Source organism: Oryza glaberrima, chromosome 3, assembly GCF_000147395.1.
Source record: "Oryza glaberrima chromosome 3, OglaRS2, whole genome shotgun sequence".
Taxonomy (NCBI): domain Eukaryota; kingdom Viridiplantae; phylum Streptophyta; class Magnoliopsida; order Poales; family Poaceae; genus Oryza; species Oryza glaberrima.
In genome coordinates, this window is record NC_068328.1 from 1,610,345 (window position 1) to 1,636,634 (window position 26,290).

The 26,290-nt window shown below is 43.3% G+C and overlaps 4 protein-coding genes and 1 long non-coding RNA gene across 5 annotated transcripts; 2 read left to right on the forward strand and 3 right to left on the reverse strand.

Moving 5' to 3' along the window:
• Positions 1-19: 19 nt before the first annotated feature.
• Positions 20-3,687, reverse strand: LOC127767179 (MLO protein homolog 1-like). Its single transcript, XM_052292429.1, has 13 exons — positions 3,388-3,687; positions 3,209-3,266; positions 2,506-2,747; positions 2,288-2,404; positions 2,094-2,154; positions 1,919-2,004; positions 1,732-1,806; positions 1,543-1,631; positions 1,386-1,435; positions 1,256-1,296; positions 924-1,133; positions 693-821; positions 20-608 (listed from the first exon to the last, which is right to left on the reverse strand). Exons 1-13 carry the CDS (start codon positions 3,508-3,510, stop codon positions 198-200), a joined length of 1,692 nt encoding a protein of 563 aa, XP_052148389.1. The 5' UTR covers positions 3,511-3,687; the 3' UTR covers positions 20-197.
• A 4,451-nt stretch (positions 3,688-8,138) lies between these two features.
• Positions 8,139-16,470, reverse strand: LOC127765528 (exosome complex exonuclease RRP44 homolog A). Its single transcript, XM_052290442.1, has 24 exons — positions 16,306-16,470; positions 16,083-16,220; positions 15,846-16,003; positions 15,168-15,223; positions 14,943-15,065; positions 14,714-14,844; positions 14,378-14,618; positions 14,156-14,312; positions 13,420-13,660; positions 13,148-13,304; positions 13,002-13,070; positions 12,228-12,353; positions 12,052-12,104; positions 11,746-11,852; positions 11,586-11,640; positions 11,377-11,476; positions 11,188-11,299; positions 10,373-10,493; positions 9,862-9,921; positions 9,673-9,778; positions 9,202-9,297; positions 9,038-9,119; positions 8,883-8,948; positions 8,139-8,632 (listed from the first exon to the last, which is right to left on the reverse strand). Exons 1-24 carry the CDS (start codon positions 16,357-16,359, stop codon positions 8,437-8,439), a joined length of 2,805 nt encoding a protein of 934 aa, XP_052146402.1. The 5' UTR covers positions 16,360-16,470; the 3' UTR covers positions 8,139-8,436.
• Positions 16,471-17,121: 651 nt separating this feature from the next.
• LOC127765529 (glyceraldehyde-3-phosphate dehydrogenase B, chloroplastic) lies at positions 17,122-20,374 on the forward strand. The gene is made up of 9 exons (XM_052290443.1): positions 17,122-17,355; positions 17,437-17,547; positions 18,394-18,555; positions 18,654-18,821; positions 18,904-19,064; positions 19,151-19,212; positions 19,299-19,348; positions 19,468-19,874; positions 19,981-20,374. Exons 1-9 carry the CDS (start codon positions 17,278-17,280, stop codon positions 20,114-20,116), a joined length of 1,335 nt encoding a protein of 444 aa, XP_052146403.1. The 5' UTR covers positions 17,122-17,277; the 3' UTR covers positions 20,117-20,374.
• Positions 20,375-22,097: 1,723 nt separating this feature from the next.
• Positions 22,098-22,841, forward strand: LOC127766186 (uncharacterized). Its single transcript, XR_008016213.1, has 2 exons — positions 22,098-22,447; positions 22,636-22,841. It is a non-coding gene; the product is annotated as an uncharacterized LOC127766186 (long non-coding RNA).
• Positions 22,842-22,979: 138 nt separating this feature from the next.
• Positions 22,980-26,069, reverse strand: LOC127766184 (uncharacterized protein At4g15970-like). Its single transcript, XM_052291255.1, has 4 exons — positions 25,584-26,069; positions 23,991-24,359; positions 23,251-23,726; positions 22,980-23,144 (listed from the first exon to the last, which is right to left on the reverse strand). Exons 1-4 carry the CDS (start codon positions 25,785-25,787, stop codon positions 23,123-23,125), a joined length of 1,071 nt encoding a protein of 356 aa, XP_052147215.1. The 5' UTR covers positions 25,788-26,069; the 3' UTR covers positions 22,980-23,122.
• Between the last annotated feature and the right edge of the window lie 221 nt (positions 26,070-26,290).

The window sequence follows — 26,290 nt, forward strand, 5'->3', positions numbered from 1 at the left end:
AGGATGGAGATTATTTGGATGTTCCCCAATGCTGCCGCATCTTTCTTCCGAAAGAATATGTTATACAAAGTTATGCTTTTATTGTTTCTTAAAAAAATCGACTGTACTTTTCTAATCTCTATATGTAGTGTACAACTATACATTGTACTCCTATATTTGCTGCTATACAACTTCAGTACAGAGAAACCTTTCGGCCATCACCGTTGTACACTGAAGGAGAAATCAGAATCGGCGATGTCAACTTGGATGGCCGACGAGGACGCCGCCCTCCTCTTATCCGGGTCCATCCGGTTAAACCCATGCGGCCGCACCACCGGCGCCACGGGCACCGGGTACATGTCCCTGGCCTCTCCGGCGAACCCCGGCGATGCCGGTGCGCTCGGCGGATCTTCCGACCTCACCCTTTGCTTGTGCAGCAGGTGCACCGGCGACGAGCCGCGGCTCGGCGTCGCCGACGCCCCTCTGCTCGGCGTCGTGTCGCCGCTCATCTGTGCTAGGAACTCGTCGGCGTCCCGGAGCTTCTTCTTCTCCCTCGCCGTCTTCCTCCAGTTCATCAGGGCCTTCATCGTCTGCTCCTCGAAGATGGTCTTCTTCATGTTTGATCCCATCTGCAAACACACGGAAAGGTTGAGGACGTTGGAATTGAGACCTCCAAGAGCATTTACAAGTGATTTTTGTCTAAATGGTTTCACCTGTGTGACGAGTGCGTAGAGAGGGAAGGTGCTGTAGCTGCATAGGAACTGAATGAATATCCCCACTACAACTTTCATGATACTCAAGCCCATGTTTTCATGGAAGCATTTCTTCAGGCCAGGGGTTGCCTGTCAGACAAAAATAACCAAACCATGTCAGTCATTAGTGGCTCATTAGTGAGTGCATAACACTGGCTTTTGAAGGTTGATGCCAATTAGCAAGTAACATACCAGAGTCCACACGAAATGTGCCATCTGAAATGCGTTCTGGAACAGTATCAAGTGTATGAAGAACAAGACCCAATCAGGCCGGTTAAACCAGAAGTACTTGTTGCTTGGTTCAACGACCGGTGCTCCCTTGATCACAGTTGCCCTGTCCTGTATCTCCTGTGCCATCTCCATGATAACCATCTCCAGCTTTGTCCCAACCAACATGAGGATCTAAAGACAATGGCATGCATTTTTTTTGTCAAATGTTTTGCATACCTTGTAGGATAAAATCACGATTCTGTTGACTATTCATTTGCACAAGAAGTTAAGAAATATATATAATTCGCACTTACGACGAGTGGAACAAAAGAGATCCAGATAAGCGTGCCGAACCCTGCACCACACATAGATAAAAAACATGGTGATTACAAGACCAATTATTCAGAGCAAACAAAGAACGAACGGGATAGGACAAAAGATTACCTTGGATATCAAGGAAGAGCACAAGGATCGCGACAAACCACAATGGGAGGCTGCAAAAACAGGCCAAATGTGTCAAGATCGAAGGACGAACACAAGACTGAATACTTGTCTTTCTTTCTTAAAAAAAAAATGAGAAGTACTGGAGAGAGGGATGCACCTGATGCCAACGACAACTTTGAAATCGTCCTCTAATGACCTCTTGATGTATTTGTGGAAGTCGAACTTGCTATTCTGCGACAAATGCGCCTGCAAAGAATTAAAGATACATTAGTTAATTAGTGCACACTCCCAAAAGCTTGGTCCATTGCAACAATGGCGAATGGGTCAGGTTAATTAGTAGTAGTACATTGATGAAGCCTTGCCGCATGGTCAGGTAGTCCACCTTGGTGACAGACCCGAAGAACTGCCTGAAGAACGCCACCTAACAACAAACATGGTAGTTTTTTTTCTTTAAAAAAAATGTTGGATACGAACAATAACCAGGTAGCTGCAAAGATTAGACAGGTAGAGATCGATTAGGTGCAAGAACTCACAATCCATCTGAGCCCAGGTGTGCTTGACAGTCCCAGATGCCGTTTCACGAACGATGTCTGATGCGTGAACCGGAATCGTGAAGGATCTGCAAGGATGATACGAGTTATCAGTTCTTTGCTGTCATGTTTCAAGTTTCAGGTAAGAAGGTTAGTATTAGTTAGATTCTTTAATTACCGTTTGCGAACTGATACTCCAACGAGTTGGTCTCTAATTCCCATTTCTTCCATTTCTTCATCTACACCAAGGAACAACATATGCATGGGCAAATTAATAGATTTTCTCATCGCAATCCAAATCAAAGACTGACAAATTCTACTAAAAAAAACGTGCTTGACAACAGAGTGCCAGGTGGTTAATTAGCCACTCACTTTGAGACGCCCTAGAGCCATGGTGATGACGCAGTAGGTGACGTGGAACACCGCGAGCACGAAAATGAATATGTGCAGCTGGTGCATGCCGCCCGATGACATCAGCGCCACCTTGCCCTGCAAAAACGAAGAAAAATCATCATCGTTAAATTCGCACTTGAATTTCCCTCGAAATCATCGTGTGACGTTGCAACAGATTAAGCAGCGTTTTTGCTCACCGATTGCGCGCAGTAATCCTCGCCGGCGGCGCCGGCCAGTGACCGGCGATGGCTCTCTTCTTCTCCGGTGTACCAGAGAAGCCTCCGGCGATGGTCCTTTTTTCCCTTCAGGCCCTTGACGATATCTTGCCCTGCCTTGCACGGCAGCATGATGTTGGCAGCTGACTCCGGGATGCATATCTTGGAGATGGGCGTTTGTGCCACAGTGAGGAGCAGCGATATGAAGCCCAGCAGCATCAACTCTGCAAGTGGGAAGAAACAGGGAAAAAAAGAGAGAGAAAAGGTAAATGGATAGAGCCAATCAGGGATCAGGATATGGGCACTGGAATGGAAGCATGTAGATGATGAGTCTTGACTTCCTGTGATGAACTGGTGCGGCGGCTATTGTTTTCCTGTTTGGAATTATATAAGTGCGACCTTTATGTTTATGTTTAGAAATTAGAATACGAGTGTTCTATGTTTGAAGAGGAAAACTAAGTGGTCATTTATGTACTCCGGTGACTGTTTGACGATATAAGAGGCTAAGTATTTGTACTTCAAACTTCAAACATGGTACCGTTTTGACGAAAAATGGAAGATTAAGAGGCAAAGCTAGCTCCTGCCTTTTGTTCAAAAAGAGAGAAAGTGAAATTTGCTTTGAAGGACACTTGTTCGTGTTAAAACTTGACAAGAAATCAAACAGGTTGGTGAAACTAAAGCTGACCTGCTTTGATCTTCTCGAGCGCTTCGCCCATGGCCTTCTTCTCCCGCTTATGGAACCACTGCAATATCAATCAATCAAGCACCAGGCCACCAGGAATGGTGTTATCAAGGTCGGTTTTGTGGAGAGCCAGCCAAAAACAAACGAACAAATTAACGAACGATGGATGCAACGGCACGTACATGGCCGAGCTTGTGGAGGCCGTGCTCCATGGCGACGGAGACGAGCACGATGACGGCGCAGACCACGGCCACCGCCCACGTCGGCGTCTCCGGCAACGCCCTCCCCCCTCCTCCCCCTGCCATCTCCCCTCCTCCTCCCTCCCGCACGTACGCACGCACTCACGTACGCCTCTCGCTGGAGCTCGCTAGCTACCGAGAGCTAGCCGCGATCGTGCGCTACTACAGACTCTTTCTGTCGCTGCAGGGTGAGGTGGTGAGGTGAGCGCTTGCTCGCGTTGATCCGGTTTTTCGCCAGGCAGGCGGTGCACGGGGGCGTTTTTATTGTCACCCGCGCGGCTGCGGCTGCGGGCGCGGCTGCGTCAAAGCGCGTGCCGGCCAATGGCGAAGGGATGGGGGGACACGGGACGTGGGCGCAGCGGAGCGGAGGGGAGCGGGCGATCGTTACGTGGTTTTGGCTCGGAATTACGTAGGAAAACGGTGTTTTCTACTAGCTGGTGCGCGCGGTGCGGGCCGTGCGGGCGTTGGTGGTTGGCTTCCCTGCTGTAGTCTTGTGCGCCCACTATTTTACTAGTAGTACTAGTTTACTGCTCGGCCGGCAAAATATACTGGAGTACTCCAATATAGACGAGGGATGGGAGAGAGACTGCGACACGACAGTGCCCGGCTTCACGGGGCGTATCCATTTCCTTCTTTACGGCCGCTATGAAAAGCGACACATGCCACCTTCGTTTTTTTAATAGATAAACAGAGTTGATTTTTCTCACATTTAATTAATCGTTATATTAAAAAAAATTATATAATTATAATTTATTTTGTTATGAGTTGTTTTATCACTTAAAATACTTAAAGTGTAATTTATACTATCTTATACATTTAAATAAAATTTTTTAATAAGATAAATGATTAAACATGTGTTCGAAAATTAACGGTGTTATGTATTAAAAACGGTAGGAGTATATAGTATTACACTAAAGTTAATTAACTGGTGAGACGAGATCAATCGATTCATTAGTGTTTTACTACGATATATAGAGTGCGTATCTGAACAGCTTGGTCGACTGTAGCGTGTCGGTGACGAACTGACCGACGTGTGGCTCCAATCATCTTGGGTAGACAAATAGTAGAACTGGACGTACGTACATACGTACGTATATGTATTAAAGTAGTGTCGTTGACCCTGACGCGGCTACGTAGCTACGCCCCCACGTGCAGCCTGCAATCTATCTTCAGGCGCTGACTGACTGCTAATTAAACTCCACGTTGATCGGAAGTTCAGAAAAGTAAAACACCCTGAAAAATGTGAAACTAGAGGACGTTGCCAACGGTATACTACCACTTCTGAATAATTGTACACATGGTTATGGACCACAGGTCGAAAGAGGACACCAAGGACCATTTGCTGTTGACTGGTTGACCTCGTGACGATTCGTCAGCCCTTCGTTTAGAACTGAACATTTCTTGGTTCCTGGAAGGAAGCTAGATATATACTCCCTTCATCCCACAATATAAGGGATTTTGAGTTTTTGTTTGCAACGTTTGACCACTCATCTTATTCAATTTTTTTTAAATATAAAAAACGAAAAGTTGTGCCTTAAAGTATTGTAGATAATAAAGTAGGTCTAAATAATAATTTAAAATAATTTGAATAAGACGAGTGGTCAAACGTTACAAGTAAAAACTTAAAATCTTTTATATTATGGGATGGAGGGAGTAGCTAGTATAAAGCTTTATGAACTTGGGCTTGGTCCAAGCGGGGACTATTTTGCATTGATCTAGGACGGATCTGATCATCAGGCCGAGCTAATTAATCTGATACCATCAAGAGAGCCAACTGTATGAATGATGGATCTTGTTGATCGGGTTAATTACGGTTGTGAAGTTACTGTCAAACTTTATGATACGTGGCTCATGCCAATGATGTGGGTTTCACTCTACCGCACGTTCTGACGAAAAGAATAAAGTGAATATAAGTAAATTTTTCTTGTGAATTACTCCAGTTACTGTACTCAAACTATGACATGTGGTTCGTGCATATCGTAGTGTGACGAGAAGTAATTAGCATCTGTGGAATTCTTGTGTGACGCGATCACGTCCCGGTCGATACTATCTAATCAGTTAGTTAGCATAATAGCACTAGCAGTAATTGCTTGAGAGGTACAGTACTAATCAAGCAAATAAGTACTCCCTCCGTTTCGAAATGTTTGACACCGTTGACTTTTTAGCATATATTTAACCGTTCGTCTTATTCAAAAACTTTTATGAAATATGTAAAATTATATGCCTACATAAAAATATATTTAACAATGAATCAAATGATAGGAAAAGAATTAATAATTACTTAACTTTTTTTAATAAGACGAACGGTCAAACATGTGCTAAAAAGTCAACGGCATCAAACATTTCGAAACGGAGGGAGTAATTGCTTGAGAGGTACAGTACTATAATGCATCATATACAACCTCCAAAACTACCACATTGAATTAAGTAACAAGATGAAAAAGAAAAGTGAAGAGAGATGATGAGCCATCCATAAATTAAGAGACAACTTTCGCATAAACTTTAAAAAGAAATATGAAAATATTAGAAATATTAGTATTTGTGTATTATATATGACATGTTGTATAAATTATCTTTTAATTTACGAGTGAATGATACGAATAAAGGCTGTGTTTAGTTCAGGGCAAAGTTTGGATTTTAGTTGAAATTGAAAATGATGTGACTGAAAAGTTGTGTGTGTATGACAGGTTGATGTGATGAAAAAGGACCAAAGTTTGAATCCAAACTTTGTATCTAAACACAGCCAAAAGCGAAAATGGTAGTCACGTCTATCATATCACGTGTTCTAAAAGTGCAGCAATATCTGTTGCTATTCGACTAGGGTCGCGTATGGGGTTCTTGTCAGATACTAGTGGCTACTGCACATCACTTTCTTCTGTGGACTGCCTAGTTTTAGACGGAGCTGCACATCGATCGATTTCGTGTTGATTTCCTATTTTCTTGGTCTTCTCCTGGCGTTGAACTTTTCGCAGATGGCGTGCTGGTTCTTAAACGAGAAAGTTGGGGGCGATCATTAAATTAGATATATCGAATAGACGCCTACTGTGATAAAGAAATTTGTTTAATAGTATAAATGGGCCCTTTTATTTACCTAGTTGTCGACTTGTCGTAGAGGATAAAGATGATTAGATTGGATAAAATGGATGGTAAAAATCATATGCATGGTAAAAATTCAAGCAACTAGCTGGACAGCCCGCGCAATTGCGCAGCTAGCATCAATTTAAAATTATCTACTTTTTACAAATAATTTTATTTAAAATTATCATTCCAGTGATTCTAATAATTTTGTAGTTTTTAAAAGCCCCGTCAGTCGCTACCCCCTTACTTCTTTGTCACATTTTTATTTACTTACTCGATCTACCACTACTATTCATCATCATTAAAACTTTAAAAAAATTAGGCCAATAGTTTTTAGAGTTCATTGTCTTGTTGGGTTTTGTTTTCATAATTTTTGGAAGTATCGTCAAACATCGCCAATTTACTGCTCTCCGGCTCATCCGCTGCCACCTTTTTTTTTATTGTCATTGGAATTTTAAAAATCAAACATATTATACAATAAAAGGAGGCGGTGTTCAACCTAAAATACTATATTCAACACGTAACACGTATGTTACATATTATACAATTAATAATACTCCTACATGACATTATCTACGTCAAATATTAGGTTTTTTGCCTGTCCAATTTTTTTCTTATCCCTTCATATTTTGAATACACAATCTTAAAATCCTGGACAAGTCCCTGCGTGCAACTGACGGGTAAAATTGTCTTTAGCTTTTTTCTCACTTAACTTGAGTATGTTGATAATCTGCATTCCGTTCAAAGAACGGAGAAAGAGATTGTGGTGCATGTTTCTGTCAGGTAAAATTGGAGGTCGGCGGTGTAAAAAAATAAAGGTGGGCAAGATGAGATTCTGGTCTCTGCTCAATGCTCATCGTCGTTTTTCTTTTTTAATATTAGATAGAAATCCGGCCTATTGATATGCACAGGCAAAGACTTGCAATTGCTTCACTACTAGTGCCAGGCAAAGAAAGGACCGCTATGAAACCTCTGATAGTCATATCGGTCGTGATGAACGATGATACGCTTCATCGTTCTGCCTGCCTGTGGAATTGGAATTGGAGTGATCAGAGTCACAGCAGCAGGAAGCTTGGGTTCCTTCCAAGATCTCTCTACCGCTACGTACTCCTGATGCAATCAACGGTGCCCCCGCCATGAGCATCGGCATGCCAGTCTACCGATGTTCACCCATCGACTCCAGTGACATTCTCTCTTTTGTTTCAGCTGTATGGTGATCATCGTTTCTGCAATGCAGGGATGATTGGCTCAGTTGTTTGACGTCGGAGAAGAGTACCATGCTCCATCATCTTGTGGAGGGTGGACGCACCTGATTGCCTCCTTTGCTCTCACGCTTTGGTCGACCGTGTTCATGTTACTCATGTTCTGAGCCACTGAACGGATAAAGATGGAGATGCCACCGAATGCAAAAGAGTCGATTAAACAAACTTTGGAACATCATAATTACAGGTCTTTCAGCAATCATCCAAATTGTACAATGGCTAGCATAGGACAGTTGTGCACCGAACGGAACACATGAGAACCTACTATGGATCAAGATCCACATATGAAGTCAGAGGATCCTGGTCCGGAGATCTGTATTACTGTATAGCATCATAGGAAAATTGCGCTCAATGTAATCTGGCAAATATCATCTCAAATCAATAATTGTAATCAGCAAATTTGTGTAATACACTTATAGTAATCTATGCTCAAATAAAATCGAACATTAGATATCGGTTCTTTTTAAACCTATAAATTGGATTGACTCTTACCAGAAATTCCACTCGACGATTTCATCACTCTGCTGGTTTGTCCATCTGGCTAAAATGCTACAGATCATCAATCCCCAATTCTGAATTAAAGAATTGACCCAGCTACTACACTATATGGAAAAAGATAAACACAATAATTATACAGTTCACTTGCACATTTTCATATCAGGGTGAGTTGCAACTTTGGGCGGTGAGGCTGAGGCTCAACCACCTCCATATGAATCATAACGGTCTGCAGGACAGCGTAACTGACGTTTGTCCCGGGCTTGGTTACTCTCTGGTGCACCTCATCTACTACCCAATCACCCCCCTTGTCTCCCTTTGGAGTAAGGTAGATGGGCCCTTCTATGCCAAACCTGTTTTTAAGATATAAATGATGAAATGTTAGTCTCCATACAAGGAAAAATCGGAATGAATTCTTTGCTACATAGACTGCAAAGATGTTGAAGCCGTGGCATCTTAAAGAGGCATTCAGTAAAATTAGAACCCTCTTGTTGAGAACCAGAAAGAAAAATACACAGCAGAAGTAAAATGCCCTAGCGCCTTAATGCATCGCATACTCTATTAGAAAAGAACAGAACAGTAAATTAATCAGTTGAAGCATACTTTGGGACAAATACTATGAAACCATTTGCCTTGATCTTTACAATTCTAGCTTCAGTGTCCATCGGCCTGCACCAATAAGAAGTGTTGAGGCCACAGTTTTTTACATGATATATACTGCTGACCTATCACACAACCATTGGGAAATAAAAATGTACCTTGTCCTGAAATATATGAGGGTATGAAGCTCAACTGATGCTCTGCTTGCCATCTGGGCATTTCGATGTCTATAATTCAAGTCTGACATCAAAAGGTATCAGTAGTTCAGTACCAAGAAGTGAAACATAGAAAGATGTACTTCAGAGTGCATTCATTTTCTTACTGTCAGCTACGCCTGTAAGTTGTGGACCATCCTGAAAGAGGGGTGGAAGTTTGGCAATTTCTAGGGCAGCAGCTAACAACCTATGAACAATAACATCTGGAAGAAAAGGATATTGTTAGTCCTTCAAAATGCTTTCTTACAACTTGGAACTGCATAATTCATGAACGTGCCATCTTGGAACTTCACTGCTCAGAGGCTTCATGTGCTGGAGTAATAGGCAATCTAAAGAAAATGCCATATTTGTGGACATGATGCTATTTCACACATTTAAATGCGCATAGCCACATTGAGTAACATTCACTTTGTGTAAAAGGTTCATGCAGAAAAATATAAATTCACTGCTCAGAAGCAAGACAAAGAAATAACTAAATATAGCAAACCACATCCATTGGTTTAAACACCCAACGACTATATGCGCAATTCAAATAAAATCTTTAAGCATAAGTTCATCTAAGGGCGATAGGAACTAACCTGCATATCTGCGAATAGGGGAGGTGAAATGTGTGTAAAGAGAAGCAGCAAGGCCATAATGGTAATACTCAGAAAAGGTCAAGTCTCCGCTACAGAAATAAACTGCCTGTGTGTTCCAACAGGGTTGGTTATGGGCATAGTAGCTATCAATATGTTAAAATAGGGGGAGCTTCAATGTAGCTATCTTACCTGTGTCATGCATCTAGTTGCCAAAATCCTGATAAGCTTGTTGAAGTATGGGTCATCATTCTGCAAACCATGAAGTAATAAGTGATCAGTATGCAGGTCCAAACATATGTTGTTATGTTCCTGAGGGAAATGGTGCAGGGCATAGTGGAAGTGGAAAGTGCTATGTGGACCAGTGCTTCAGTGCGCTGGATGCCATGGCAGGGCATAGTGGTGCAGAGAAAACTAACAAGGAGGCTTAGTTGCTTGATTACAAAGAATAGAGATCAGTTGATCAGCCCCTCAAGTACAGCTGCTTAACAACTCATTTATCAAGATAAGATCAACATCAAGAGATCAAATCCAATAAAACAATAACTAATGATTGTTGCCTCCTTAGCTGCCGCCACCTCCTGTGAGTGCTTCTTGACCAACCGGCAGTAGTAGAGTCCCACCATAACAATAAGGAGTGCACTATATACTAATAAAACAACACTTCATAATATATAGAGTAAAATATGGCAGCCCATCTCACCTTTGCATTATCAAGTGATTCTGCTAATGCTTTTGAGGATGACACATCCAGATTTAGCCCCACAGAAGAGGCAGTTCGGAGTAATGGCTCAAGCATCTCCTTTGTTGGGCTAGGATGGCGCCTGGTTAACATAAAAAGAAAATTAGCGTGTACAAAACAGTAAAGAAATGAAATAATGCGGCAGTTATTATTCAAACCACAATTTTAAAAGCAATGCATAGATTAAAACAAATTAAATAACAGTCAGTCACTGATAAATTTTGTAACAATTAGTTGGCCACGGAGAATATTGTCGCTAAAGTTTTATTTGCGTGGTAACATATGATGGTATGACATGGATTTTTCACATCTGCCAAAATACAGACATATCTTTTAGTCTTTAGTATACTGAACTAGGGCGGCTTCAAGCCAAATGTGGGTATCAGCAATTAAGTCTATGAGCAATGGAATCTCCACAACATGGTTTGTATCTGAAGATAGGAAAGCATTGCGTGAAGCATAAAGCCATAAACACTAAGAAGCATAAGATATTAATTACAATGCCACCATGCAAAATAGTTGCCAAAAACTTATAATCATAAATAATTTCTGAGGTGCAATTCTACCAAAACTGCAATGCGAAAATGATCCAGCTAGGACTCAATACTGAAAACCATATAGTAAGAAGCAAGGAAGGACAAGCTATCTCTGAAACAACCTGTTGTGACAAGTATGGTAATTTTTGTCATCCTACCTCAGAGGATTGAACTCCTTTTCTATTAGCTATTGTGTGTTTCCATTTAGTTGGCTGTATAGGCTTGAGTGTAATATTTTACCTTAGCAATGAACACAAGGGGAAGTGCTTCAAAATCTTCTCAGCGACAGAGATATTTGCAGCCAACATAAACTCTTCAATCATTTGATTTGCCTCACGAATTTGATATATTCCTGATGAACTTTTGAATAAGTAATTTATTTACATAAATTTGGATATATGACACCTATGAGGTCTACCAATCACATACCTATGTCAAGCGGATCATGGGTTTCACTATCAATTTCGAATTTGACTTCTGCTGAAGCAAGTGTTAGAGCCCCTCTTTCACAACGCCGATGCCTCATAATCTGTGTGAACATTCGAAACATAATAATAATAAAAAAACATTTCAATGGTAAATAGCAATAGATAAAGAACATCAATTACAGTATGAGATGAGTCAATACAAAAGCAAACCTTTGCTAACGAGTTTAAGTTCCGCAGGTCTACAGTTAGGGGATCGACCAAACGGCTGAAAATCAAGGGAAAAGGAACCAAGTTTATGACAATGTTTTAGCTGCAAGACTATAGGGTTATACTAAGCATGTTCAAGGTGAGAAGTTGAAACAACAGGCACCTGTCATCCATTCTTGCTTGAGCTTCCACATAAGACATTGCAGCGCAAGACTTGATAACACTCTTTGTATATCTTGTGGATATGATATCAGCATGAGGTGTCATTTCCTGCAGACCAATATTTTTTAAAAAAAATCAGAAGAAGCATCAATATTTTAAAAAATGTCAAGGGGTAGATGCCTCACAATACCATAACATTAGATATTAGAGGCTTATGCCCTATTCACAAATGTAGGATGTATGAATAAGATAAACTCTTCTCCATACAAGCTAACATTGCAACAATAAAATTATGTGAACTACTCACCCAAATGACAGAGAACGCCAATCTCTCAACATCAGCACGAAGAGAACAAACATCTAGAAACCAGCATATTTGAGAAGATCATTAGTTACTTTCACTAATACTTTAACATTATTTGAAATAGAAATGTTCCGCTTTGGGTTAATCCAGTGTTCATACGACATAAGTAATAGAGATACCTTCAGTAAGAGGCTTTGGAAGCATGTCAATTCGCTGTCCAACAAGATATACAGAAGTGCCCCTTTGTGAGGCCTCCTCATCAAGAGGAGTACCAGGATGAACAAAGTTAGTGACGTCAGCAATATCTAGTCATCCCGAGTCAAGAAATGCAATCTCCAAATCAAACAGTATAAAAGGTGCGTGAAATAAAAGTGAAAGAAACATGACGTGTGAAAATTCATATCAATGACACCATGACAGATAGCTTAGGTAAATTGGCTTGTAGAAGGACACAAGGACTTTCAAGCATCCCAAGTAGCACATGGATCCTCAAATAATTATTCTACAACAGCAATGTCCAAGAGTGTTGAATGACCTTTAATAATGAAAAGTAACTAACTTAAACTTTATGTCCTTGATGTGTTAAATTCCTCGAGGAGTTTAATTGCTCTAAGCACAGACCAGATAGAATTAATACGAACAACCAGCATAGAGTTACACTTCTTCTGATTAGTGCCTGTGTAGATATATATGATACATACATTTAACAAAATTGCATGCTTTGCATATTTGCTACTTCCATCTGTAACTACAGATCCAAACTTATGTGATACTCAATCTAGGTGGATGGAACAGTGCATACTGACAATCTGATGAAATGAAGCCAAAATAAAGCAATAAACTAGAAGAAAGTGGACAGGTTGAGAACCATCTCAAAGTGTAAGTGCCCTTAAGATTAAATTAGCATTCCAATTTTGAATTCTGGAAATAAAAAATAAATCAGTAAAGGATACGAACTCCAACTTCAAAATTCCCATTTGGGAGTGGCGTGCAATGTAGCGCATCATCAATATCCCTACAACCTAAACAGCAGTTGAACCATAAGAATTCAATCCAACTACAGAAATATAAATAGAATGCATGACAGTGATTTATTTACCAGGCGGATCCACACTAAAGACTCTCACATGGCGTAAATCTTGTCTATTAGGATTAGCAAGATCTTCAGGTGATAATGTCCATGGCAATGGTGGCAAACAAGCAAGGACTTGTGTAGAGAAAGGTCTTGTGTTGATATCATTCTCTATTAAGACAACCTGTTCCACGCACAAATATCACTTAGCACATTAGCATCAGTGCATGCTCCTACATAGTAAAAGTAAATGTTGCAACACAAAGTGTGAAATGCAGCTGTAAAATTGTAAGACTTGCCTCTGTTTCAGTATCTTTGTCACCAATATCTCCTATAGTCCGTACATAATGTCCTGATGGGTATCGAGACAAGACATCCCATGAATCAACTGCAACGATAATCCTTTTGTCCAGAAGATTGCCAAGCTGTCTAGTTTGAATTCGAATCTTTGGGATTCGTCGATCTTTAGACACAAATAGAGCATGAGCAACGCCTCCACTACCAGCAGGCATGGGCATTGGCTCCAAGGACCCACAATACCTGCCGTTTGCAGGCATTGTATGAATGTGAAGCACATAAAACAGTTAAGGTAAATTGCAATTATAGACTGAATAGTTTTGGTAGATGACAATCTAAGCACAGAAAACAATCCATATTCTAACCGGTGAAAAATGGATAAACAACGCATGCATGAAATAGCAGGGAGGAAATATTTTTAAAACTATTAGGTACTATTAACACGTTGAAATATAAAAATGCACGCAAGTTATGGTTTGGACAGCTTTGGACAATTTAGTTGTTGAAATTTTTGACGGTTTAGCAGTTCACACATAAAAAATTTTGGACATTTTTTTGTTGAAACGTATAGATCATAACTTCATAATGGGTGAATAAAACCTTGAGCCCAAAAAATTTGCATCCGTCTAATATGTATACAAACAAGATTCATAAACTATGCATCTCTTCAGGTTATTTCCAAATCAGGAGTATATATTGTAATTACAAAAACATATCCCTATCTTATAAAAGACTTACGAATTCCAATTTCGCTTGATTATACCAACAATACGTCCAACTGGGCGACTAGAGACAGAATCAGCTGATGATGCAGCTGTTGATTGTGTGGGATTGGCTTTCCGTGGAGCATCATCAGCACTATTTGGAGCCAAATGGACGTCTTCTTCATCATCTTCTGAAAGAACAGAAACATCCATCAATGTAAGGGAAAAATCATGTGCTGGAATCTGAAGAACGTACCATCGTCGTCTGCAATAAATGACTTCGATTCATGCCATTGATCTTGTGGCAAGAGCTCAACAGCAACTATGTCTCCATCAAAAGCCCTATTCATGTTTGAACGGCCATGAATAACAATCTCATCACCAATGCTCTCACTTCCAACGTAAGCTTCAAATGGATTGTAACGATTAACTCGGAGCTTCCCTTGATGATAAATTCCACACCGCAGGCCAGCTGTAATTTCTGACATAGGTTTGTGCTGCAATGATAGCAAGAAATTACATATTCGTATTTGATACTAGATGGCCAACGTCAATAAAACAAGCACAAGTCAACAGTTTAAATTTACTGTACCTCACTGTAAATTACTTTCTTTTTGGACGGTCTAAGATCTTCTACATCTTCCATTGTGACATCTCCACTAGTTGAAACAACCACTAAATCGAGCAAACCAGGCTGTGCAAGAGATCGTACATATGATTCCACTGGAACCAGAAATATTGTGTTGTGATTACCAGAAAAAATAATGTGTCCAATATTTGAAAAGATCCAGCTAACATTTTTGTAACATCCATAATTTCACCTGTCTCAGCATTAATGCCTTCTTCAATAGCTTTCCGTTTGTTATCTCTATCATTTGTGATCAGCAAAACTTTCACATTCTCACCAAGATGACTTTGGTACCAACGAGTAGCCACACGAATAGCTGAATATGAATGACCAATCAAGAGAAAAGAATACACAAAAGTACTTCGAGTAGTGCAAAATATGAGATAAAGCAAGCTAACAGAATTATTTGGTACAGTACCTCTATCGTTGCGATCATTCGGGCTCTCTCCAACCATCTCTTTGACATATGTATCCCTGTTTTTTTTGGAAGAGAATGGTGTAATTTTAAACCAAGAAGACCACATAAGGAACTGGAAGTGCACTCATTTTCTTCGTGTTTAAAGAAATTCGCAAACATAAGGACGGACATGTACTTGCAAGAGATAATTTATCACGAGAAATTTGCAAATTCTGTTGGTCTATACAAGCTTGCTGACAAGAATATTTTTTTTATTGCAGAGTGTAGATGTGCAACAGTGCATGCATAGAGAGACTTTTGCAAATATAATCAGGCAGATAGTGCTAAAATTGAGGTCCGACTGTCATGCACACCAAAGATATGCTGTTTGGAGAAGAAACATTTGAAGAGGGATTTAGGAAATCCCAAAATCAAATTAGCCCAACATAAATCTGAGTCTGTTAAAAAGGAAATGTTGTGGAACATCAGATGCAGGGTAGAGCTTTTAGATAAATCTTCTCCCTACTACTAGCAACTAAAATATACTTCTTTAACAACCTAGGTGGTTTCTCTACCCCATTCTGTTAACCATAAATTTAAACATGTTTTGGTTCAGATAAGAACTGAGCAACTGTATACTGGATTCACATAACAAATCATAATAGCCATCGAGCAAATCCTAAGGTATCGAATGCACACCTGTGGTGCTCATTGGTGAACACGAAGAACCTCCTTGCCTTGTTAGAACACAGGGCCTTGATCCTGTTGAACACTGCGAGGTTTTTATTCTTCACCTCATCCAACACAACCGATAGTAGGACAACATCGTCAATCGCTGGATTCTCCAGCAAATCGATCTGCAGCAAGCTCTCAGAACATCAGCCTCCGGAATCCCTAGCTCTACTCCCTACAGGCAACAGGAGGGGAAAGGCCAACCTGGTGGAGCACGACGTTGGTGTCGACGACGAGGATGGCGGCCGCGTCGGCGGAGAGCGGGTGCTCGACCGCGCCACAGGTGGAGCAGGAGGCGGCGCCGCAGGAGATGTCGTCGCGGAGGTAGTGCTCCCTGACCACCTGCGGGAATGGGGGAACTCCGGGTTAGCTAGGGTTTGGGGGCACCTTCGCCGCGCGCAGGGTGATGCTGCTGCCGAGTAGTTACCTTCTGGACGCGGCCTGCCCTCGTCTTCTTCACGAAGGTCTTGCTCTGCAACATGTCGGCGAGGTCGGGCGTCGCAGGCTAGCGGCGGCGGCGGCGGCGGCGGCGGCGGAGAGGGACACGGCGTCGCGGCGGCCCTGAGCGTGAGTGAGACGGCGCAGACCGGCGGCGGCGGTGAAGAGAGAGGAGAGGTTTTGATAGGTTCAGTGCCGTGGGCCGTGTTAAGTGGTGGGCTAGCCAGTGTTTGGGCTTTGAGCCCATTCGATGTGGCTTTGGTAGTTCGGTTTGACCGCTGACTCAAACCTTTTCCCTTCTTAAATTTTTTGAAAATTTTGGAATTATAAATGGCACTGCTCAATTTTGGCAGGGACAAATTTATCTCATGTTCAGTTTTGGTGGCTTCCATTTTTCTGTTGAAATGCCCATATAAGGTACACCCCATTTTGCCTGTCCAGTGATCTTCTTTTATCAAAGAAAAGATATATGCATACAAGCTACACCGATGGCCATAAAACCATGAACCACACAGAGCACACAAAAAGAATAACAGTATGTCAGTATCCTAATCCAAACAGAAATGGCGAAAAAAAAAATGAGCCCCACGCAGCCAGGCTCTCACGTCTCACCAGTTTAAACTACAGGCTGACACGGTGACAGCAAGCGCGCAGGCACACGGCGACGAGAAACAAAGCAGCGGAGACAACGACGGGAGCGCGCGCGGGCGCGCACTGCAGAGAGATATTTGTGTTTCACCTACGAGGCCACCAGAGTCACACACACGGATATCGCCTTCCGCGCAACGGGTGGCTGCGCGCGCGTGCAATCGCCTTATCCCCGGTCTCCACGCCACAAAGCCCCAGCGGTGATCGCCGCACCCTCCGCGCCAAGTACATATACGCGCGCATCCGGCCGCCTCGATCCATCCAGCCGAGCGAGCTAAGGAAGGAAGAAGCATACAGGCGGCAGCGACGAGCCATGGCCACACACGCAGCGCTCGCGGCGTCCCGCATTCCGGCCACCGCCCGGCTGCACAGCAAGGCGGCGTCCAAGCAGGTGCGCGCGTGCGTGATCTTGTGGTATTATCCGGCTTTGCGTGTGAAGCTACGGGTGATCTGATGAAATGTGCGGTTGCAGAGGGTGGACTTCGCCGACTTCTCCGGACTGAGGCCGGGATCGTGCTCCATCAGCCACGCCGCGAGGGAGGCGTCCTTCTCCGATGTCCTTGGCTCGCAGCTCGTCGCCAGGGTACGTGCCTGTGCTTAGCTTAGCTAACAAATTGATCTGTAGCTTTCTGTTTTTCCTTTTACCTGTGCACAATTCAGTATTTCAGATAACAAACTGTAGAATTTACCACGCACGTTAGTATGACTACAGTTTAACCTGATGAGTAACGTAAGATGGTCCCTTTTGGCTAGTGAAAACAGTAGTAATCGTTGTACATAAATAAATACAGAGTTTTCGTTACTTGTTATTTTTTTAGCAAAAGTATTTATACTGCTATTATATGTTACAAACTTCTGGAAATTCAATAGTTGGGTTCTTTTTAAAAAACAAAAAATATAGTATAAACGCAAACGCTCACAGCGTGTGTAGATAAGACAAAATAATCACCTTATTAATAGCCGTTTCTGTGAAATAACAGCGACATGTTGCGTGCTTCTTCACTAGATGGATGAAACTTTATCTTTGCTGGTAGATCACACATGATTTACATCTCTAGTCTCTTATGTTGGACACAACCAATGAGTTTTTATACTTACTCCATCAATCTGTAGTACATGAATCTGAATCGAAAATATCTTATATTTTGGAATGGATGAAGTAGAAAATAAGACATGAGCTATATTGGGACAAACCACAACTTCAAACGGTCAAAAATTGCATAGGACATTATCCTAGTTACTAATGTTCCGTGCGTGTATTACAGTATTAGGTAGATAAATGTTCCAGTATCATGCACTCAAGACTATAATGACAAGTTGGTCAAGTTATCGTTTTTGGATGCCTCGCCAACCACAATATCATGTATTGTACAGACGTGTATTCTGACTGTAAGCGCAAGTCCTGAATGAATTGTTCAACCTGTGGCAGGCTACCGGAGAGAACGCCGTGAGGGCGCCGGCTGAGGCGAAGCTCAAGGTTGCCATCAACGGCTTCGGCCGCATTGGCCGCAACTTCCTCCGGTGCTGGCACGAACGCGAGAACTCCCCGCTCGAGGTCGTCGTCGTCAACGACAGCGGAGGCGTCAGGAACGTAAGTACAAGTACTCATCCTTCAGAAAAGCTTGTCCTGAACGTAATCAAGCACAGACTAATTAATGACTGATTCTGATATAATTCTGTTCTCTTCAGGCATCACACCTTCTCAAGTACGACTCGATGCTCGGCACCTTCAAGGCCGACGTCAAGATCGTCGACGACCAGACCATCAGCGTCGACGGCAAGCTGATCAAGGTCGTCTCCAACAGGGACCCCCTCAAGCTGCCATGGGCTGAGCTCGGCATCGACATTGTCATCGAGGTACACAAATCGATAATTGACTGTGAACTCAATCTGCAGGGAACAGAACTGACAATGCTGCATTGCTGTGTGTGTCATGAAGGGTACCGGAGTGTTCGTCGACGGCCCCGGCGCCGGGAAGCACATCCAGGCCGGCGCGAAGAAGGTCATCATCACTGCTCCGGCGAAGGGTGCTGACATCCCTACCTACGTCCTCGGTGTCAACGAGGGAGACTACTCCCACGAAGTGGCCAACATTATCAGGTAAGCAAAAGCAAACACCACCACTTCAATATATATGCATATCAAACTCTGTAACATGCATAAGAACTCTGTTTCTTGTGTTGCAGCAATGCTTCCTGCACAACCAACTGCCTCGCTCCGTTCGTCAAGATCTTGGACGAAGAGTTCGGTAAGAACTTTAATCGCTCGCCTTAACCTGAAGCACAATACGTATGGCAACATGTGTTTCCTGACTGTGTTGTGACGCATGTGCAGGAATCGTAAAGGGAACCATGACCACAACTCACTCCTACACCGGCGACCAGGTCGGTCGGTTTTCTGATCAAAACGAGTAAATTGATTGATCGATGATCGCTGCAGCATTTCGTACGTGCAGAGGCTGATACATTCTGCGTGTGCTGTGTTTGATGATTGACTAACACAGAGGTTGCTGGACGCGTCGCACCGTGACCTGAGGAGGGCCCGGGCGGCGGCGCTGAACATCGTGCCGACGAGCACCGGCGCCGCGAAGGCCGTGGCGCTGGTGCTCCCGCAGCTGAAGGGGAAGCTCAACGGCATCGCGCTGCGCGTGCCGACCCCGAACGTGTCCGTGGTGGACCTGGTGATCAACACCGTGAAGACCGGCATCACCGCCGACGACGTGAACGCCGCGTTCCGCAAGGCCGCGGCGGGGCCACTCAGCGGCATCCTCGACGTCTGCGACGTGCCGCTGGTGTCCGTCGACTTCCGCTGCTCCGACGTCTCCTCCACCATCGACGCCTCGCTCACCATGGTCATGGGCGACGACATGGTCAAGGTGGTCGCCTGGTACGACAACGAGTGGGGCTACAGGTGAGAGCAATCAGCAATGCAAACAAACAACACATGTTACTGCGTGCGTTGCAATTGCATTGCTCGGCGTCTGATCGATCGTGTATTCGTGTGCGGTTTTGTGCAGCCAACGCGTGGTCGATCTGGCGCATCTGGTGGCGAGCAAGTGGCCCGGCGCGGCGGTGCAGGGCAGCGGCGACCCACTAGAGGACTTCTGCAAGGACAACCCGGAGACCGACGAGTGCAAAGTGTACGAAAACTAAGACCACTGTCCAAGTACGGGCTCGCGTAGGTGCAGAAATATATACTCCTATAATGTAACGAAGCACACACATTGACTGTCCCCGGGCAGAACTGCTATACTATATATACTGTGCTCGGATTGGCTGCCCGTACGTTGTTCCCCTTCGACAGAGGAACGCATGACTGTCGAAGAAGAAACACAGCTGCAGACACGGGCCATTTTCTGTGAGGTGTAATACTGAACTTTGGTACAGACTTCAGGATTTTTTTCTTTTCCAGTCTTGTTTTACTTTCTTCTGTCTGTGTGTTTGTGCCACATGCGTCTGTTTTGTCCGAATTCTGAAGTCTGAAGTCATGAGGTTTCGAATTTCGGCAGCCCATATCATCTCAAACTGTCATAGACCGGCCCGGCGAAAAAAATAGCACGTGTAGCAAATCAAGCAATACAAGGATGCTGTACGTCACGTCTATCCACGGAAGGTCTATTTGCGCGCGTCTCGGATGTTACTAATTCCGTTTCAAAATATAAAAACCCATAATTAGATACTACATATCACAATACTATAAATCTAGACATATCTCTGTCTAGATTTGTAGTATTACGATGTATCTTATCCGATCGTAAGCTGTTATATTTTAGGACGAATGAAGTGGTTGTTTTGTTGTCCGCATCACGCATACAGCTTCCACAGGCGGCATGGAGAGGCACCGCTTTTACCATCAGACTTGGTCTCTGCTGGGGAAGCTTATGTCAGCCAAAATCAGATATTCTCTTATCAGTTTAATTTTTTATTCTACAAAGTTATAGTTGTGTAATTTGATGACATTTTCAACATTACTAAATTTTCGTAAAGTTGTCAAAAAAAAGTAGCTACATTTAGTTTGCTGTCAAAATTTGGTAACTATGTAAGAAATCCTGCCAAAAATTTAGCAACTATACCAAAATTTTAGCAATGCCAAAATTTGGTAATATTTTTTTTTTGTCATCAAAGTGAACAGGCCATAAATTAGAAGCCATAAGGTAGAAAAAAAACCCAACTTTTTTTTTCAGATTCTCGAAAGTTTACAACCAATTAGTTATTTCTCGGAATTTTAAGCTCCTTAAACAGACCCTTGGTGCCGTAAGTGCGAACCTGCTCTGGCTCAATCGCATAGAGGGACGCGCTGCGCACAGCCCAATGCTTTTCTATAGTTCCATAGTACACGATCACGCATGGCCTCATGTTGTGTACTCGTGTCCACCGGTTACCACATGGACGGATGGGATCATGGGAGAGTTTTCTGTAATGCTCACATTTATTGTATCTTACTAAACCCACTTTTATAAATGCATGACAACATTGACTTTTGAACATATATTATCTTAATTTTTAAAAAATAAATTAATTATTATTTATTTTGTTGTGAGTTTTTTTATTGAAAGTACTTTAAACATGATTTATATTTTATGCATTCGTAAAAATATTCTAATAAGACGAACGAACAATCAAATATGTGTTTAAAAGTTAACAGTGGTATGTATTAAAAAACGAGAGTATTTAACATTTTAATCTGTACTATCATTCGCGACAATTTTTTTTTCAAAATTGCGGAGTAGTACTTCACATATTGGCATGGAGTACATCAGACGATACTAGTACAGCATACATGTCGTGGCGTTCAACTTGTTGGAGATCTGATGCGATATAAATCGATCCTACGTCACATGACAGACTGGACCCTTGTCAAAATTATGGATTGGATGATTAATCACTGATAGGTAGTACTAGTAGCAACTCAATCACACAAGCGAAGTGAGAAGAAAAGGAACCTCTTCCTGCATTAAGACAACGGCGATGGGGTCACTGAAAGTGAAGCCTGTGGCGCACACGACACGACCTCCTCAACGGATCTGTGGCTTACCCGTCGCCGTTAGAGCGTTTGCTCCAACGCTTCTGCAGTACAAGAGTACAGCTGAAAGCCATAGTACACTGATGATATTTGCAAGCCTGAAGTACAAGCCGCCCCTAACGATCTCCCCCCCATATGTACTGCAGCTAACTTGTACTACTGCCAGTGCACCATGGCCGGGGTACAAATATGCCACCCTTCACCAATGGATGCATCAGCAGCAGCCACAGCAAAATTTGGTTTGGGATAGGTAGGTGTTATGTTAGGTCTGGTTTTTTGGCTGTAGCAGCAGCAGTGGAAGGGGCATGCAGAGGAGCAGGAGATTCAGTTTGAAGCTGGACTTCACTTTTGCCTCTCTCTCCTGTGCTTGCCTCTTCCATTCCTGCTGCTAGGCTGTTCTGTGGAAGTTTGCAGAGTTTATATTATGGGTTTAATCGTCCATGGCATCAGCATCAGCAGCGGTAGGAGAAACTTCTCTGTTATTGCATCAAACTCTCAACATTTCAGTCATTCTTTTTTTTTTTTTGAAATACGCGAGCGCATCATTGTATTAAGAAAGACATTTCAGTCATTCTGCTCCAGGTCTCGTACATTTTGTCGAGAGGGGGGCTGTCTGAATTCATATTCATTTCACCGTTTCTGTCTACAGGTATGTCATGACAATGCAGCTGTGCGAGCTCCATGAGCTCGAATGTCATTGCAGTGGATTCAGGACAACGAAATGGACACTGTTTTTCGTTGGAAATTTAGGCGTATGCCGTTGTAAAATTCATGTTTCAGAGAAATGCCGCTACAAAATGTATCTATGAGCTTAAAGTTATCTCAAAGCTATCAGTAACACATTATTTTGGTCAATTGTTCAGATCGGGGAGTAGATGCGAAAGAACTACAGAGCGTGGAAAAAATGTATTAAAAAAGAGGGTTTTGTACAGTTAATTAAGCTGTATACCTTGACTAAATTTGTACTGTCACTTCCCAACTTAGAAAGTACTAATCAAGAAGCAGTAGTAATTGTCAACGACAGTTAGCTGCAGGTTCATTTGTTCGAGTCAACCATCTCATCCATGGTACAGACAACAGCAAGTGTTGGCTCTAAACTAACACATTGCAATTAAACAATTAATCTTTCCGATCTCCTACCGCCCCAGTTTCTTCATACTGCAAAAGAACATATCATCACAAGAACAAACTAATCAGAACAAAACATGCAACTAATCAGATCACAGAGCGCGAAAGTACATCTTCTTCTCGGTAAATCAATCACCTGCAATTCCTAGGCACACTCCAGGTGACAGAATGCCTGTCACTTCCGGGCGTCGCCATGAACCTCCTCCAGTCCTGGAGCATGAGCCCGAGGTCGTCGACCTTCCGGCGGAGGCCGACGCAGCAGTTGGCGTGCATGGTGCACACCGTGCTCAGATTCCGACCGTGCTCGCAGAGGCCGGCGAAGAGGTCGGTGCTGAGGAACCTGATCCTGACGCCGAGGCGGGCGACGTAGGCGTCGCGCTTGATGAGGTTGAGCACGTCCTGGTCGTGGAGACCCGGGTGCCTCTCCCTCGCCGCGTACCAGTACCGGTAGAACGCCGCCGTCGCCGAGGTCGAGCGCACGTACGCGAACCCGCCGTTGGGGCTGTTGCTGAGGTCGTCCGGGTCGCCGGTGAAGTGGTCGCAGGCGATCTGGAAGTCGCCGTCGTGGTGCAGGTGCGGCAGCGGGTTCCTGAACCACACGATGTCCGTGTCCTGACGAAACAAACCTTCACAAAGTTCAGACTTTGAACAAAAAGAATAGTATGTTCTTTGAGCAAAAGATTTGATTAGAAAAGCCATTGTTTCGCTTACAATTGCTTACAATTGATCATAAGAAACACAACTTATAAGTGATAAAAAATATAATATATAGATAAAACTTTTATATCTATGTTCATAACTATATAAAAATAAACTATATGAAAACCTTAAAATCAATTTTAAAATTAAGTTTTATTGTTTTTCTTCTCTTTTTACCGTGAAGATGAAGCTGTAGCCCTTGGCAAGAACGTGGCCGAGGAAATCGATGCGGCGCCACATCATCTTGAGGTAGCCGTCGGTCATGAAGTTCTTCTCGCCGGAGAAGTCGAAGCCATCGTCGGTGGTGAGGGCGAAGCAGTGGCGGTGGATCTGCAGGCAGCGGCGGTGCGCCGTGAGGTCGAGGGAGACCATGACGAGGTGGTCGAGGAGCCACCTCGTGTCGTCGCCGATCCGGAAGCTCTCGAGGAAGACGTCCACCACCGACCCGGGCTCCGCCCACGCCGAGTTCAGCGTCGTCAGGATCACCGTGTTGTTCGCCATCGCCGCCGCCCTCAGGACGCGTTCTAGCCTCGCGTCCTCACTGTTCTGCGTGCACAAGCACAACCTCATATATGTCACATTGATTAATTGTTACTAGCCGGAGATATGGTGTATAAAAAGAGGACATATTCCGTGAAAACGATCTAAATGTGAAAACTCGTAAAAATCATATATAAAAGTTTTGTAAATTAATTCATGAAAAAACTACTATAGATATGCTGTATGCGTAGATATGAAATACACTATCACAAATCTCAAATCTAAGAGAAATAAAAATAAATAAATTTCATATGAATAGTGTCCTGTTACTATTGTGGCAGGGTTTTTTTTAAAGAAAAAAACAGATGTTCAAATGTAACTAGCATTCCTGTGTTTTTTACGACTAGTTCTTTTTACGACTAGTTCGAAATGCATGAATTTTATAGGATTTTCACATGAATCAATCCAATTCCCGTGAAATTCTCTTTAAAAAATCCTCTATTTCAAAGGATGCCTTTGCCAATAGAAGAGATGCAGTCTGTTAATTTGATTGGCAGACAGTTTTCATGTTGCTTTCTAAGAATGCCAACCATGCCAGTAATCTGGCATTTTGGCATGGATGTCGACTGTCAAAAAAAAAAGTTTTAAGTGCCGTGGCCAATCAAACGCTGTAGGCCCGCTACAGGACGAGTAAAATTTCATTGCTGGGAGTGAATTCTCAGGTGCATGCATCACAGGGTTGAATTACATACTAACCTGGGAGCAAATTTCTGGCACGTTGCAATTGAATAATAGGGTTTCTAGAAAGAAGCCAAATGAGGAGGTTAACAGCACTCGCGTTGTCAACATAATTTACAGTTTAGACTAAAGCTTTACCATTTGAAAACAATTTGCGCGTTCATGGAAAAAAAAAACAATTTGCAATTTGCGAAGGCACTGATCTTATCTCAAATTGGTGGATTTCCCGAATTCACCATCGCTGTCATCAGTTTTACTATTCTTCCTCTACAGTGGAGTATTTACTACTGCTAACAATGCTAATAAAACTGATGAGGAATTTTAACCGTCCACCATTTTTGCACCCAAAAAGAAAACAATCAATGAGATGCAAAGAGGTGTTCCTGCATTTTCTGGTGATCATGAACATGAATCACAAGCTGATTAAAGAAAAATAATTTTTGCCAACAAAAACAGCCTTCAGTTCAGCCGTACGTGACTGACAGACGTGTTCATCGTTTACGTATACAAACCTTGATCATCCTAGAGGAAGAAGGCGGGCGAACAACTCACCACCGGGTCGACGTCGCCGCGCGGCGGCGCCGGCAGTGCGGCTGGCCGGAGGAACAGCCCCGCCGGCGACACGGCGGCGCGGTACAGCACGAGGCACGGGAGCGCGACGGCCGCCAGGAACAGCGCCGCCGTCTTCGCCCTCCTCACCTGATCGCCCGCTCCAACTCCGGCGCCACCGCCGCCGACCTCATCCGCCGTGGCCATGCGAGATCAGACGTATGCGCGCGTTACACCGGCCACCGGAAAAGGGTTTTAACGTGTTCGCGGGGGGAATGGCTCGCGGCGGCTCCAGCGTGCGCGACCCAATGGCAGTTTCGCGCGTATTTGTAGGCATGGATGGCTTGGATTTCCCGGGAAAAAAAATCGCGTCCGATCGATCGAGTCTGTCACGGTGGAATTCCTTCCACTGGTTCGATCGGTCATCCGGAACAGCGTGGCGCGGTGATCAAATTGCTCCAACCAAAACATGGACCGGGGCTTCCGAAACCGTCAAACGGAACCAAATCCCCCCCCAAAATTTCCGTCGCATTTACTTCCACTTGTTTTTTGTTTTTCCTATCTGGGAGCTAGATTACTTTCAGGGTAAGAATGAAATTAGGAGCTCCGCCACTAGCCGCCCGCCGTGTGAAGTTCTAAGTTTTGAACCTTCGTTTTCCCTTGTTGAGCCAATGTTGTACGACTAAACTGTGGGCTTTTAGTGCCTCTGA